Here is a 17,339-nt window from a genome sequence, read left to right as displayed (position 1 = left end):
AGTACTAGAATATAGTTTTATAACTAGTGAAATAAATGCTTGCATCTATTTTCAAGCACTAATTGTGATACTGTATATATATTTCAGAGCTACCTCCTAGTGCTGCCCAGGATCCTCACACACCAACTCAAATAAGGTGTAATCGAAGTGGACCAATCTTCACTACCACATCAGTTACCTCTTCTGTCATCTACACCACCACATCAGCAAGCTCTCCTATTTTTACCACCACTTCTGGTGCACTGCCAATTATTTTTACCACCTCTGCTACTTCATTACCTGCAGTATACACAACTACAAATGTTGTACCAACTGCAGTTGAGGCTGCAGTCCCTCCACCGCCACCGCCACCTCCACCCCCACCACACCATTCTAGTCAACGCACCACTTCTGCTACGTCAACAACTCAAGGACCTGCAGTGTTAAGTGTTGCCAACTCCTGCCCCTCTCCAATAGTCACTAGTGGCTTAAATTCTCATTCACTTTTTGCTGACCTTGTGATGGAGGGCTCAAATCAACATGGTCTGGATCTTCCTTTAGACTTGGAGTTACCTGTGTTGGAAGGCATGGAACTGGGTGCCTTGGAGCACACACTAGACCACAGCAATATGACCCCTGATCTTCTTATCTCAAATAGACCTGAAGAGTCATTTGTCAGTATAGGTCCACCAATGGATGTTAAGATGGAAGTGAATGATGATGTTGATGTTGCATCATGGCTAGACTCTTTAGTTCCTCCAACTCACGGCCCAACACTTTCTTCGAGTACTACAAACTTCATCACGCCTTGGCCTCCATCCCACCTGATATCAGTTTCTGGTAATAACAGTGATAGTGGTATGAGCAATAATTATAATAGTGGCAGCAGCAGCTGCAGTAACAGAGGTAACCATAGTAGCTGCAGTACCAGCAGTGGAAGCAGTAGTGGTGGCAGAAGTGGTATAAGTGTTCACCAAAGTGATCCTCTGCTCTCTAATAATCAGGACCAACTGGACCTCTTTAACTTGGAGGAAATGGACCTCAAGGCCCACGATGTAACGTCAGGCCTATCATGGGACCGCATTGATTTTACTGCATGAGAGTGTAGTGTACCGGTCGTGTAGCCAGTCACCGTGTTACTGTCTGGTCAATGTATGTCCTACCGTGGGACCATTGACTGACAAGGCTTAAGTCAAGGGACCATTAACCACAGTAGATTTCAACCTTGACTGATCAGAGTATTTAATAGTTGAAGTGCTACTGCATCATGAGTGACTGGCAGTACCCTACCTTGGCTACTGACACATACGTTAATGTCTGTGATGACAAATGAGTGCCTTACAAGTACTCTAACAAAGGACCATTGAATATTTAGTTGATATTTAGGTTGTGTTCAGCCAACTCCACACAATTCCCTGTTATTCCATTTTGACTACCTGTCATGTAGATCATGCTCACAATCATTATTAGAAGTCTTAAAAACTCAATAAATATGAAATCTTTCTTGAAAATTTTCAGTATCAAGTGGTATATATATGATATGTATTTGTAAATATTTCCTTATTGTAAAATGGTGCTGTTTTGAATATTTCAAGTTGTTTGAGTTTTCTCCGAGATATATTGCACTCATCAGCTAATTCTGAAATTAGGTCAGGTCTATCAGTATGTAATAAATGTATTATAAGTTTTGGGAACAAATCAACCCCTTCCATAAATTTTGCTGTGTGCTTGCCTTACAGTTGTGGATATTTGAAACTATGACTATTATATCTGGTTGAATTAATAGCTCTGTACATATTTTATGACTAGAATATGTGACTGAATGCAGACTCAGTCATCTCTGCTGTGATTATTAGCTATGTTTGGAGCAGCCAATTAAGATAACCCACTGAAGGCAGGCACACAGTGTAACCATTCCATGATGACCCCCAGCCCATGGCTGTGTCCTTGGCTCTCAGAGACCCCAGCTAGGAGCTGTGACCCTCGCTCACGGTGTGCAAGTCATTGCCTAACCTCGGCAAGTGGCAACCCTTGCCAGCTGTTGTGTGGCCCAGGCTCGTAGTGTTATAACCTATTAATTGGTAACCTGACTAGAGGAGTCGACTGCTATTTCTTGTAATTTGGGTTGAAGGGGTCAAAAGCCAGAGCTAATGACCTGATTAATTGTCCAAAACAAAGTTTTGCAATGTTGGTTATAGATCTTGTATGTCTGTTCTTGTGACTTTAGTCTCATGGTCTAAAGCCTGTGCTTGCAATACTTGACAAGTATGTAGTTTTGTCAGAAGCCTCGCCCCAAATATTCAAGACCAGTAGTTGACACCATGACATAAGATGTCCAAAGTCAGTATATGTGATTCCATATTAGGGTATTTAAAGCTATTGCCAGATGATAGATATGACCAGTAGCTTCAGTAACAAATCTGATTAGTGATTTTTTAGAGCAAAATATATTGCTTAGATATCACACTGAAATGTGTCACATCTGAAGTTCATGGAATATGTAGTCCAATTTTGACATCAAACAGTAGCTACACTCAAGATTTCCATCCTAACTCATACTGGTAGCATTAGCTAATGATTCCCCCAGATAATGGTCTCCCATGTCTGCTTTGTTAGTCCCTAGTACAAGGTAGCCTACACTCAAATCTGTAATACAAGTTCAACAACAATCCAGACAGATGGTGTCCTTAAGTCTATCTGTGATTTTGGACACTTATCATCAAAGCTTATGTAGTTATTTGGCCAGTTGTGTCCCAGAGCTATATATATTTGTTCAAGGTGACCCTGTGCCTCTTGTAACATACCATGTTGAGTACTGGCATCACAACAATGTATGGTTCGTACAAGTACCTATTTCTGCTCTTGTTTAAACCGATGACTGTATGTAAGTGGGCTTGAGTAGCCATGAAACACACTCGACCTGCATCCCTTGTCACGTTGATGTGTGTGGCCTCTTGGGTGCCTGGGTTATTTAACCCAATGTATTCATTTGGCTATGTAGGTGTCCAGTTCCTGCCTCCCTCAGCCCTGGCACACCTCAAAAATGTAGACATGGCCTCCTTTTTCACAAGGAATCTGAAGAATGTTCTTTCCCCTCACTACACATTGTATTGTTTTCAATAACTATTGCCAAAAAAATTTGTAAGCTTATCTGGTTCAATGTGCCAAGTTGCTCAGACAGTTAACCAACAGATTTTGGAATTGTCCACATCCATAAATTCTGGTTAACAGAGCCTGCACAAGAAACACTGTTGATCTGCACAACGAGGTGGACATACTAGCTATTCCTAAATTCTGTTAGTGGCCAAGACCAAGTGGTGTGCCTCAGGTTTATATTCCCAACATTTCTAGATTCCATCTTTAACAGATATTGTCTCGTTCCTTCTGTGTACTAATAAGGATAAATTATTGTAGGCGAGTCCTGTCCCTAGGTAGCTCTTGTACAGATTCCTTTGTTGCAAATTTTTGGGCATTCTTCAATTGCATTAAATTCAGCCTCATCTTGCTTGCCGTGTCAGGAAATTGAACATAAAATGCTTAGCACGAATTTTATACAACAAAATTTGTAAGCTTCAGAGCGATTTCTGGGTTTAATGTGGATGACAAATTGGAGTACCAATTGAACTGTTTGCCTCTGCTCAATGTTCAACACTTAAAGCTCTGTCAGGGCCTAGTTATTGTGCCAAACCAGTAGCAATTACCACAGTTAGCAACATTCCACTATTGCACTGGGAATGATGGCTGCAGCATTGATTGAATAATAATTAGTAGTTACAGAGAAAGTTAATTTTTTTTTAATAATTGAGACATTACCAGTAATGGTCTAAGTATCATGAACTATCTACATACTTTACTTAAGTATATAAACCATTGTATGTGATACCTGATTGTGGTGTAAGTGCATTTTATGTTTTTGTTTTGGTTCTTATAATTCATTTATCATCTTTGTTTTTATTTGGGCATAGAGATTATCCAAATTTACTGGGTTTTGCATTCATTAATTTAACCAATGAAGTGTTTAATGTGTCATTTATGATGGAAAGAGAAACATAAACAATTTATGTTGATATTCATCACCTGGTGAGGCATATTTCGAATATGACTTGGGAATTGATCTGTTACCTCATTGTTTGACTTCGGTTACCCATACAGTAAAGTGATGTGTTACTATATGCAAAGTAAAAAGATTCATCTGGCTACTGGCTGTTCTTATCTTTTGCTTTGGTCACGTGCCAGCACAACTTGTTGGCCTTCATATTTTTAGTTTTGCATATTCTATTTTTGTCATATTTGGACCATTCATTGTTTCAATTCATTTATATTGCAATCCTTGTTACTTGTGCCTTGATCCTTATTACAGTACATGTGCATCTTCAATCTGAATATATCCATTCTTCTGTGTTTTTATCATTTGTATATTTTTACTGAATCAACTCCTTTCATTCAGATTTTATTATTGCTGACATGTGGCCACTGCACTTTCACAATTGAAGAAAAATGGAGATACTATAGTGATATGTCATGTTATGTTTAAGTCTCCAGCATTGCAGGTACAGATGTAATCATGGATGGATTCAGCTAGCAACTGTCCAACTTCATTGTTCCAAAAGGTGTACATTATAATAACAGTGAGGAATTTAAGTTAGAAGTCAATAAGGTGAGGATATGGACATAACTTGCATAGTACATGCGATTATACAGAGTACGATTAATTTGTTAAGAGTAGATTTTCATTAGGCGAGTTGCAAAAAAACAATTAAAAGTACAATTTTGTACTTTTGGTGAATCAATTTTTGGTGAATCAATCAATCAATTTGGTGAATCAAATGTTAGCAATGCTCCATGTGTAAAGGGAAGGCAGGTCATTGATAAGAAATCAGGTTTTCTTTCTTTGTTTAGCGAGTTGGCTTTGTGATCAGTTCACTAAAAGACCTGTATGAAAGTGCATTTTTAAGGCACTACAATTTTTGACAGTTGCAATACTTCATTGATCATGTTACTTAAACGATTAAGGAGAAAATTTCCAAACTTCATAATTTATATGACTCTACTTGAGACTGTGATCATGCTGCAGCCTTTGTGTTGGTGAACAGTGTCAAATTGGCACTCAGTTTTTGTCATATTAAAAGCTTTGCCTTGTATATCGGTACATTACAAAATTCTATGGATCGTATTTGTCAGGTGGACTAAATAAATAAATGGCACTTGGTATGCTGTTCTTCTTTCACCTGTTGAGACTGACATTTATGGTATTTTATACTAGACAGGTGATAATATACAGTAGACTTTATTGAACCCGTTTTTCAAATCTTTGGTGTTTGTGTGAAACACCATGCCCAGTATAATCCACCCACTACTTTTGCAATGCAATGACCCACACGAATGTCTGTATCAAATGTTCGCACACTTTCAAAATACACTGTGACTGCTAAAATCTTGACATTATATAATGAGTTCACTATACATTTATGTAATAGGCCAATTTTCTTACTGGACTGCCCATACAAATTTATTATGGAGATTTTTATTCGCTGACGTTCATGGTGATCTCCAGATTATCACCACAAATGTATAGAAATTCTAATACAATATATTCTTCCTTACTTTTGCTATTTGTTAGTACAGTAATTATTATTTTCAAAACTATTTTAATGCTTTATGGAATAATAAATAATAATTACAAATATAAATTGTTAATGTTACATCTATTTATAACTAATGTTACTGTATATAAATTGTGCAATGTAATTAATTCATTTATATAATATTTTCTATGGCTAGCCAAGGGCTTCTACAACCGGACACTTTTATCTCTGTTTTGGCTGTGTTTACTCAGTGATTTTGATACATTTTTTTTCCCTTGATACCTAATTTGTGAGTGGAGATGTTTCTCAGTAAGAGTGATCAGGGGAGAAAGAAGAGGCATCTTAAAATGATTGGGAAGGTTATATAAATATAGAAAAGTGATCTTAGCTTGGTAGTTAAGATACAAGCAGATTACATTAGTGTTGGCACCTGGATATTTACTGATCCAAATTAAGCCATGGAAGGTAGCCGTGGCGGCTCGTGGCGCCAATAAATCATATGTTATCATACAGCGTGAAACCTCTATTTTTGTCTCATTTTAATTAAATTTTTTAAAATTCAGTTATAAATATATTGAAAATGATATAGACATTTTGTTATAACACATTTGTTAGTTGCTTATTATTCAAGTGTGAGGCTAATGGAGACACTCGCATCTCACTCACATCAGAGAAAAATTTTCAGGGCTCAAATATTAATGTGTTTGATTATGTGGTTTACAAGCATGATACTCTATTTTTTTCTACAAGACTGATGTCTTCAGTGAGGTAAGTAAAAGATTAACTTTTTACACTTTTTAATATAATACAAGTAATGTTGTTTTAATTTATTTTTAAGATGTTATTTGGCTGTTAGCTAGTTATCATCTCTATGCAATACTATATTGTATAAAATGTGTTGTGGATTAAATTGTATCATTCGCTTACCGGTAAGTCTATTATGTGCACTGAATAACCTTGAGACTCCAGCACTGGCCCTCTGGTTCAAATTGTATTATAATATTAGTTTAGCTACGAGTTGTACAATATCACATTGATTATATTATAAACAACTGCCCAGTTGGTTGCGAGCCAAACTGTACTATTAATATCAGCTGCTTGTACAAACTTTGATAGTATTGCAAGGAACATGTAATAGAAGAAGCATACTTAATGAACGAGATATATTAGAAAATGCATCGTTACACGATAGGTGGCTAGGTATTATGGGAAGAAAGAGCTAAGCCCGTATGACTAATTAGCATTTGGAAGGAATATGAAGACAAGGATAGAAAGGGGGGGGGGAGGAATGGTAACCAACCACTCGGACACTCTGGGGATCAAACGCCATCCTGCATGAAGTGAGGCCTTCACTCTACCCACTAATCCAAGTTGTTGGACTTTATCGTTTCACAAGATATTCAGTGATACTTTTGTAAGCCTACTGCATATTCTAAAGTTTACCTTGGTAGGCCTAATGTATGTTCTGAAGTGTCTTGGTAGGCCTAATATGTTCTGGTGTACATTGATAGGCCTAATATGTTCTGGTGTACATTGGTAGGCCTAATATGTTCTGAAGTGTACATTGTAGGCCTATTGTATGTTCTAAAATATACCTTGGTACTGTGTGTGCGTGTTCTGAAGTGTATTTTGGTAGGCTTTTGAAGTGCACCTTGGCAGACCTACTGTATGTTCTCAAGTGTATCATGATAGGCTATTATATACTGAATATGTTTTGCTGGTCGTAAAATAGGAAGAATCCACACTAGTGCAGTGTTATTGCACGTGTGGTCAGATTGTGTCCTGAGTTAAGGTCATTAACGCAGTAAGAGACACAGTTTTTTATCTACAAGTATATATTAACCCTAACCAAGTAGTAAAGACCGCTCTCATAGTAGACACCTTACACATCCGTATTAATAATAACACGCCGGCTGCACACGTAACTGCACAGTTATTTCTGATAAAGTTTTAAGTATGGGTATGATGCTATTTAGAGAGAGACCTCTCGAGCCTTATGGAGACAGTAGGCTGGTATTTTGGCTTGCTTGGGCTGACTGGCCACACGTGTGCGGTCGTTATGAAACACTTGAAGAAAAACTTGCACTGCCTTAGGCAATGAAGAATCATCTCTCGTGAAATGTGGTAATGGAGGGAGAGGGTGGAGTGGTTTTAGGTAGAGACGCCCTGGATAGCGGGGAGCGGTCATAGATCTGCCTCTACGTGTACAACATAACAGGCTGCTGCTCATTATAACATATAGTCTGCCCCTATCAGTTCCTTGCATAGTCATAACAGCCCACTGTATTGGCAGTTTTGAGCCTGTCCTTAATCTATATATATATATATATATATATATATATATATATATATATATATATATATATATATATATATATATAAAACAATCTCCGTGGTAGAGTAGGTACTATATATATAGTACCACTATATAGAGTGGTAGAGTAGGTTGTTGTTGTTGTTGTTATAGATTAAGCTACTCGGAACAGGTTCCAAGTAGCACGGGCTATGATGAGCCCCTAGTAGACTTACTTAGCACAGGAGCTAGGCAAGTAGCACGGGCTATGGTGAGCCCGTAGTAGACTTACTTGGCACAGGAGCGGTGCTGGACCCAGGTATAGTAGGTACTATATATATAAAACAATCTCCGATACAGTCTCAGTGGTGCAGTGGTAAGACACTCGCCTGGCGAGTGTCTTACCACTACCGCCTACAAGATGGCTATGGGGTGCATAATAAATGAACTAAACTAACTATGTTATGATTGAGGATCCATAAATGCAATTTCTAAAGTGGGAGGCTTGTCTAATTCTCAGCTTGACCTGACCTGGATTTTGTCATTATTATTGAGAAAACAGGGTTAGAGATGTGTTAAACATATACTTCAAGGGTTTATTGAACAATCAACCACAGAAGGTGATTCAGTGCTTTTAAAATGCTAAGCTAACCTACATGCGTAAATACATAGATACACAGATTTATGTTTGCCCTACATGAAAGTTGATAGATCACGTAAATTTTATATACGTGATCCACGTAAAGGTTGATTAAATTTTACTTAAATATTATTACTATTATTAATAATGATAATGATAATGATAATAGCAGTACCCATATAACTATTATTATTATGTTTGTCGCCACAACTACCAGACAGTGGTTAAACAAATACGTCAACAATGACAGTATAGGTACAACAAGCCTAAGCTGTGACTGGGAAGCACTAGCAGTGTTCTCCCTGGCTCCAGAGGTGAAGGTGCACGGCTCATGTTCCTTGTTCTTCCTTACTCGACTACCCTACTCTTCCCTATCACCTTAGTCTGATTTGTTTGTGTAGCTGAAGTTGTGATTTCTTTGTGTAGCTGAAGTTGTGATTTCTTTGTGTAGCTGAAGCTGTGATTTCTTTATGTAGCTGAAGTTGTGATTTCTTTGTGTAGCTGAAGCTGTGATTTCTTTATGTAGCTGAAGCTGTGATTTCTTTGTACTCACCTAATTGTGCTTGCGGGGGATGAGCTCTGGCTCTTTGGTCCCGCCTCTCAACCGTCAATCAACTGGTGTACAGGTTCCTGAGCCTACTGGGCTCTTATCATATCTACATTTAAAACTGCATGGAGTCAGCCTCCACCACATCACTGCCTAACGCATTCCATTTGTTAACTGTATAACTTTACCATCTGTGTGTGTGTGTTTGAAAAAATAATAAAATTGAAAGATCGTGTGTAGTGATGATGATGGTTACAATGAAGATGTTAAAGTGATGATGAGGTTATTAGTAAAGATAGTGTGTAGTAAAGATGCTTCATCATCCGAGCAACGCTGGGTTTCTAAGCTAAAATAAGAACAAACGCAATATTTAATTGATATAACAAATTCACCTTTAAACGTAAGTTGCCAAAGCCATGATAGATTTATGGGTTAAGTATTTAAATATAAGCAAAAACTAAGGCCCGTGGGCGTACCTTTTTAAATTAAGATTATCGCACAGTCATGTACGTTCAGTTGCCATGGTTACAGTTTTCTATATTAATTGAAATTGAAATTGAAATAAGTTTATTGAGGTAAAATACACACAAAGGGATGAGGTAGCTGAAGCTATTCTCACCCCGTTCAGTACATCGTGTTAATACATACATAGACACACATCACAAGCAATAAACACATTACCGAACATTCTGAGAGATAAACATATACATTTCCTCCTTTACACAAGTATTCTATATTAAAATTCCAGAGTTTTCCCTTGAAAGGTGATGCAGATGCGTGGCGTTTTGAGTTGTTTTGAACATTCCTGCCCACTTAGATCACTCAAGAAGTTAATTTAAATAAAAGATCCTAATAAGGGAATGGGGTCCCAGCGAACTTTTCTTGGCCGTCTATTAGAGTGATGTCACGTGATCAGTGACGTCATGTGATGGCCTCGGGTTGATTGTCTGAGAATTTGTTCGCTTAATAATCGTAATTCATCAATGAATTGATTATTAAACATATATGATGTCATGAACAATTACACGCATCACATATCTGTTATGACTGACAGTGTTGTGTACCAAAGCTAATTAATAAAACAAGTGAAATTTTATAAAAATAGTCGATGCTATGATCAACAGAAATGTTTTTTTTATGAATGTTTAAATTATTTGTTCGATAAATACACATTTACAGAATGCGCTAAGTATGGAGGAATAACACACACACACACACAAAGTTGTGTGTGTGTGTGTATAAGCAAGAAAGAGAGGGCTGGGCGGACTGCATTTTCTTAGATTGTCGGAAAGCCTTTGACACAGTACCGCATGAGAGGCTGGTACATAAGCTGGAGAGACAGGCAGGTGTAGCTGGTAAGGTGCTCCAGTGGATATGGGAGTATCTAAGCAATAGGAAGCAGAGAGTTACGGTGAGAGGTGAGACCTCCGATTGGCGTGAAGTCACCAGTGGAGTCCCACAGGGCTCTGTACTAGGTCCTATCTTGTTTCTGATATATGTAAATGACCTCCCGGAGGGTATAGATCAATGTTTGCGGACGATGCCAAAATTATGAGAAGGATTAAGACAGAAGAGGACTGCTTGAGGCTTCAAGAAGACCTAGACAAGCTGAAGGAATGGTCGAACAAATGGTTGTTAGGGTTTAACCCAACCAAATGTAATGTAATGAAGATATGTGTAGGGAGCAGGAGGCCAGATACAAGGTATCATCTGGGAGAGGAAATTCTTCAGGAGTTGATATCACGCCAGAAGACTTTGGGGTTGATATCACGACAGACCTGTCTCCTGCAGCCCATATCAAGAGGATAACATCAGCGGCATATGCCAGGCTGGCCAACATAAGAACGGCATTCAGAAACTTGTGTAAAGAATCATTCAGAACTTTGTATACCACATATGTCAGGCCAATCCTGGAGTATGCAGCCCCAGCATGGAGTCCATATCTAGTCAAGGATAATACTAAACTGGAAAAGGTTCAAAGATTTGCCACCAGACTAGTACCCGAGCTGAGAGGTATGAGCTACGAGGAGAGACTACGGGAATTAAACCTCACTTCGCTGGAAGACAGAAGAGTTAGGGGGGACATGATCACCACATTCAAGATTCTGAAGGGAATTGATAGGGTAGATAAAGACAGGCTATTTAACACAAGGGGCACACGCACAAGGGGACGCAGGTGGAAACTGAGTGCCCAAATGAGCCACAGAGATATTAGAAAGAACTTTTTTAGTGTCAGAGTGATTGACAAATGGAATGCATTAGGAAGTGATGTGGTAGAGGCTGACTCCATACACAGTTTCAAGTGTAGATATGATAGAGCCCAATAGGCTCAGGAATCTGTACACCAGTTGATTGACGGTTGAGAGGCGGGACCAAAGAGCCAGAGCTCAACCCCCGCAAACACAACTAGGTGAGTACACACACATACACACATGCGCGCGCGCACGGACGTTTCCCCAGACAATGATCAGACGAAGGAAAGTATTTGAGAACTTTCCTGGTGTTTCCTGTGGTCGCTCATCACAGAGGATGTAATCAACCTCTTCACTCCCACTACCATTGTTAAATTCTTTTCCACCGCTAGAACAGAGGCAATTTTTTTTTATCAACGATGTTAATTATTGCTGATTTTCTCTAGTTTCTGACAGAGACATGTTAAAGAATGTGTGAGTTTTACGTAAAACAAATCATTGAATTGAAATTAAACCATGGGGCATTAATTATTACTATTATTTTTATTATTATTATTATTGGTTTGAAAATACTGCTCCGTTGGTGTTCTATTGCTGATTTTAGTCGTTTCATTTAAGCTAACTAAAGTTCAAAGTAATTAGAATGTAGGCAAACTTCACAAACTCGCCATTCATCATAAGGTCCTAATAAATCTAACAGACTTCGCATCCTTATTAGGATTAGATTTATACACCATAAACTAATAATTAGAAAATACATCAATGTTGTACATTTATAATTAGCCTTGAGTACACCATATTTTTACACGAGCAATTGATTAATTTTAGTAATAAAATAATGACATTATCTAGTTTTATTCTAGACTATGCTAATACAAGAACACAGTAGCTTAGTGCTCGGTGAGTGGCCCACTATACTACAGCAGCTGGTGAGCATGCTTGGTGAGTGGCCCACTATACTACAGCAGCTGGTGAGCATGCTCGGTGAGTGGCCCACTATACTACAGCAGCTGGTGAGTATGCCCGGTGAGTGGCCCACTATACTACAGCAGCTGGTGAGTATGCCCGGTGAGTGGCCCACTATACTACAGCAGCTGGTGAGTATGCTCGGTGAGTGGCCCACGTACATTACTACAGCTGCATGTTGAGCATGCTCGGTGAGTGGCCTATACTACTACTACAGCAGCTGCTGAACATGCTCGCTGAGTGGTCCACACTTCTAAAGCAATCTGGGATGGGGGTAAAGAGGAGCAGTAGTGTGTGGAGACAGTTATAAGTATGATTGGGTGGAGAGAAGTGCGTGGTGGTGTATAGGGGGTATTCGAACCTGTGGAGATAAGTACGGTCTCTTAATGCAAATATGTACCACTTATTATATTAAAAAAAAAAAAAAAAATATATATATATATATATATATATATATATATATATATATATATATATATATATATATATATATATATATATATATAACTGAAAACTCACACCCCAGAAGTGACTCGAACCCATACTCCCAGAAGCAACGCAACTGGTATGTACAAGACGCCTTAATCCACTTGACCATCACGACCGGACATAATGAGGTGATAGCCGAGGCTATTTGAACCACCCCACCGCCGGCACTCGGATAGTTATCTTGGGCATAGCATTTTACCAAATCACCTCATTCTTAGGGGCACACGTGAGGAACACAAATGCGAACAAGCCAGAATGGTCCCCTGGACAATATGCAACTGAAAACTCACACCCCAGAAGTGACTCGAACCCATACTCCCAGAAGCAACGCAACTGGTATGTACAAGACGCCTTAATCCACTTGACCATCACGACCGGACATAATGAGGTGATAGCCGAGGCTATTTGAACCACCCCACCGCCGGCACTCGGATAGTTATCTTGGGCATAGCATTTTACCAAATCACCTCATTCTTAGGGGCACACGTGAGGAACACAAATGCGAACAAGCCAGAATGGTCCCCTGGACAATATGCAACTGAAAACTCACACCCCAGAAGTGACTCGAACCCATACTCCCAGAAGCAACGCAACTGGTATGTACAAGACGCCTTAATCCACTTGACCATCACGACCGGACATAATGAGGTGATAGCCGAGGCTATTTGAACCACCCCACCGCCGGCACTCGGATAGTTATCTTGGGCATAGCATTTTACCAAATCACCTCATTCTTAGGGGCACACGTGAGGAACACAAATGCGAACAAGCCAGATGCTATGCCCAAGATAACTATCCGAGTGCCGGCGGTGGGGTGGTTCAAATAGCCTCGGCTATCACCTCATTATGTCCGGTCGTGATGGTCAAGTGGATTAAGGCGTCTTGTACATACCAGTTGCGTTGCTTCTGGGAGTATGGGTTCGAGTCACTTCTGGGGTGTGAGTTTTCAGTTGCATATTGTCCAGGGGACCATTCTGGCTTGTTCGCATTTGTGTTCCTCACGTGTGCCCCTAAGAATGAGGTGATTTGGTAAAATGCTATGCCCAAGATAACTATCCGAGTGCCGGCGGTGGGGTGGTTCAAATAGCCTCGGCTATCACCTCATTATGTCCGGTCGTGATGGTCAAGTGGATTAAGGCGTCTTGTACATACCAGTTGCGTTGCTTCTGGGAGTATGGGTTCGAGTCACTTCTGGGGTGTGAGTTTTCAGTTGCATATTGTCCAGGGGACCATTCTGGCTTGTTCGCATTTGTGTTCCTCACGTGTGCCCCTAAGAATGAGGTGATTTGGTAAAATGCTATGCCCAAGATAACTATCCGAGTGCCGGCGGTGGGGTGGTTCAAATAGCCTCGGCTATCACCTCATTATGTCCGGTCGTGATGGTCAAGTGGATTAAGGCGTCTTGTAAATACCAGTTGCGTTGCTTCTGGGAGTATGGGTTCGAGTCACTTCTGGGGTGTGAGTTTTCAGTTGCATATTGTCCAGGGGACCATTCTGGCTTGTTCGCATATATATATATATATATATATATATATATATATATATATATATATATATATATATATATATATATATATATATATATATATATATAATATTGACACATCGGTGTTGCAAGCAATGATTCAATACCACTGGTTGAAACCACTCACCACCTGCAACCACTTAAGCGTTTAGTGGAGAGTGGCGGACAGTACAACTAGCTGCTTGTTCCTGGTAGTGTTCACGAGGTCATAAGAACAAAGGTAACTGCAGAAGGCCTATTGGCCCATACGAGGCAGCTCCTATTTATAACCACCCAATCCCACTCATATACTTGTCCAACCCGCGCTTGAAACAATCAAAGGACCCCACCTCCACCAGGTCGCAATTAGACTTACGGCAGCAAGATGAAAACTAACTCTTTTGCTTACTTCTAACATTAATTATTATGATAATAGTAATAGTAAAGATGCGAATAATTCATTTAATTTCAGATCAAATTAATGTTAGTATATCTTATGTCTTTAAACTTTTTTTTAGTGAAAACGCGGGTCATTAGTTATCTTGTGCGTGTTGGGTATGAAGTCGTGGATCTATTTTTAAGACTTTTGCTTGCCAGTTGTTAGCAAATGACTGATTAAACGATTTGAACCGTTTACTTCAAACCCAGACATAAAATTCCCTAGGGTATACCTTGCGTTGATTTCGGGGATCAACGTCCCCGCGGCACGGTCTCTAGGCCTCCAGGTAGGTGCAAGAATGTTGAAATTAATTACAGCATATAAAAAACAGCCGGAGTTCAGGGTTAATATTTATCAAATAATCCTTCACTTTAATATAAGATCTCGGTCTGCAAATGATAACGTGGTTAATACTCCTGAGACTTAAATATTTTCATCTAGGCTTGTTTTCTTGCAGAAAATAGTATAATATATGTACATAAACAAATCTACCCAAAGCTGGTTACGGTAGATTATTGTATCTAGGTGACGACATAAATGATGGATGCCTGTAGGTAATTAGGCGCAGGCCCCGGGTTTAGGCTACCTGATATCCTCCACCGGACTCTGGACATGCCTTGTCCATTACCTAACATTCCCGTAAGTATTTATTAAGATACAAGGTACTAGATGTTTATTAATATGGTTCTCCCGGGAAGTTCGACCATGATATATGGAGGATAAAACTCAAAATAACGCACAAAATCGAGAAGTTAATTTGATTACTCAAGCAGCGGCTTCCATGTATTTTGTACTATTTGGATATTTTGAGATTTTCGTACTATTGTGTATACGCATATTACATTCAAGTTCTAGTTCAAGTACGTTTACTGAGACAATAAATTACATCTCAAAAGAGATATAGTAGCTTAGGCTATTTCTACCCCCCCCCCCATCCCTTTACCATTTACTGCCATCGGTACATTACATTTATTTGCAAATATTGATGTTGTGACGATGAATCACAGTGCCGTGGTTGAAGAGTTAACAACCAACCCGCACATCTGAAAATGAAGAACCGACGACGTCTGGGTTCGTCCTGAACCAATTATCAAGTCGTGTAATTCAACGACTTCATAATCATCCAGGACGGACCGAAACGTCATCAATTCTTCATTTTCAGATTTCTGGGCTGGGTGTCTATTACATTTATTAACACAAATTTACAATGCGATGAGAAATAGCAACATTTTATTTTAAAGAATTTGCCCGAAACAAAACTGATAACGGCCGAAAGAACAAACAAGGAGAGAGAGCCCTTGTCAGGAAGAAATGCTTTAGCCAAGCCAAGCAGATAAAACCAGGTACTAACACAAAGGTTATACTCACACTTCGTAAGTGTGACCATCTCCCATGCATCAGAGTTCTCAGTCAAGTAGTGAAGATGACTAACCTCTTGTCTTCATTGGTCTAAAATCGTATTCATAATACTGACCAAATAAATGTAAGGAATACCTGCTATTAGAAGCATATAATGTGTGGGAACTAGCTAAGGATGATTATTTGGTTTGTACTTGACGCCCTCAGCCATTTCTGTTTGATATTATCGTTGGAAATCTTTTGAATTTGAATCGAGATTAGCTAAGGGACATGATTAGGGTATCCATAGGTCATGATCTATATTCCTAGGTCAGGAGTCGTAACCAATGAATCCATAGATCAGGCGACATTACCAAATCATCCCTAGGTCAGGGGTCATATCCAAGATGTCCCTAGGTCAGAGGTTATAACCAAGACATCCCATAATTTACTAATACCGATTCAGTTCACGAGACAGTTATGTATTTGAATACTAATTTATATATTTGCTTCTCTATTTACATTGTTGTCTCCCTTCCTAAGTGGTTAACACGCACACACGCGCCTTGCAACCGCTCACTTGGAACATTTATATATATTAGGTGTTAGTAATGGTCCAGAGACCACCTGTACATCAGCAAGTGTTGATAAGACCTGTGGCCGTTGCGATAAGATAATTGGTTTATCACATAGTGAGCTTATGAGCATTGCGTCGTTTTGGTGGGAATCTCTCATTTCTTGGATATTAATTAATGTTTTGCATAAGTTATTTGATGAGTTATTCAAATCGATTGCTATTAAGATGAAAAAACTTTTATGAATATTATAGTATATAATTAAAGGAACAAATATACAATAATAGTATGCCTTTATATTTGTATTATGACACTCGAGTGACGAATTATTTGACACGCATGCGCAGTAAAATACACTTTCTAGTAAAGAATATAGAGATAAAACTAGACTCGTGGATGATAGTTATTAGTTGAAATAATATAGCTTAACGTAGAAGAGGAACCAGTTTATATCGATATCTTTGCTACCTCACTCGTGTTGTCTATAGGCTCTAAAGCCTATGACATTCAAACGACTTTGGCTTTGAGCTTTTACCAACGTTTATCCAAAACGTTTTACATTATTGCGACGATTATAGAGAGAAAAGAACATTTGTATGGGATCCTGAATACAGTTTTTTTAATACAATTTCGAGAATATTGGTAGGAATATACTAGTACAGGCCAGATGCAGGAAAAGCCTTTCCAACTTTATTTTTGTTTAACCGGTGATGTATTTTCTGGCCAAGTTTACCAAGGACCAGCTTGAAATTAAGCTACGTTACTGTGAAGTAAAACATTTGGTTTATCTCT

At 39.0% G+C, this 17,339-nt stretch overlaps 1 protein-coding gene across 10 annotated transcripts in view; it reads left to right on the top strand.

The window, feature by feature from the left end:
• The window catches only part of Mrtf (Myocardin-related transcription factor), a 149,549-nt gene extending 144,361 nt beyond the window's left edge, over window positions 1-5,188 (top strand). For all 10 annotated transcript variants that reach the window (XM_069319574.1, XM_045728672.2, XM_045728674.2 and 7 more), the window contains one exon: window positions 88-5,188. In XM_069319574.1, coding sequence (XP_069175675.1) covers window positions 88-1,079 — 992 coding nt within the window. In that variant the 3' untranslated portion in view covers window positions 1,080-5,188. The remainder of the gene's footprint in view (window positions 1-87) is intronic.
• Window positions 5,189-17,339: the final 12,151 nt, after the last annotated feature.

This window comes from Procambarus clarkii, chromosome 93 (genome assembly GCF_040958095.1).
Source record: "Procambarus clarkii isolate CNS0578487 chromosome 93, FALCON_Pclarkii_2.0, whole genome shotgun sequence".
Lineage (NCBI taxonomy): Eukaryota > Metazoa > Arthropoda > Malacostraca > Decapoda > Cambaridae > Procambarus > Procambarus clarkii.
Note: the sequence above shows the minus strand (reverse complement) of the source record. Positions and strands in the feature narration are given on the sequence as shown.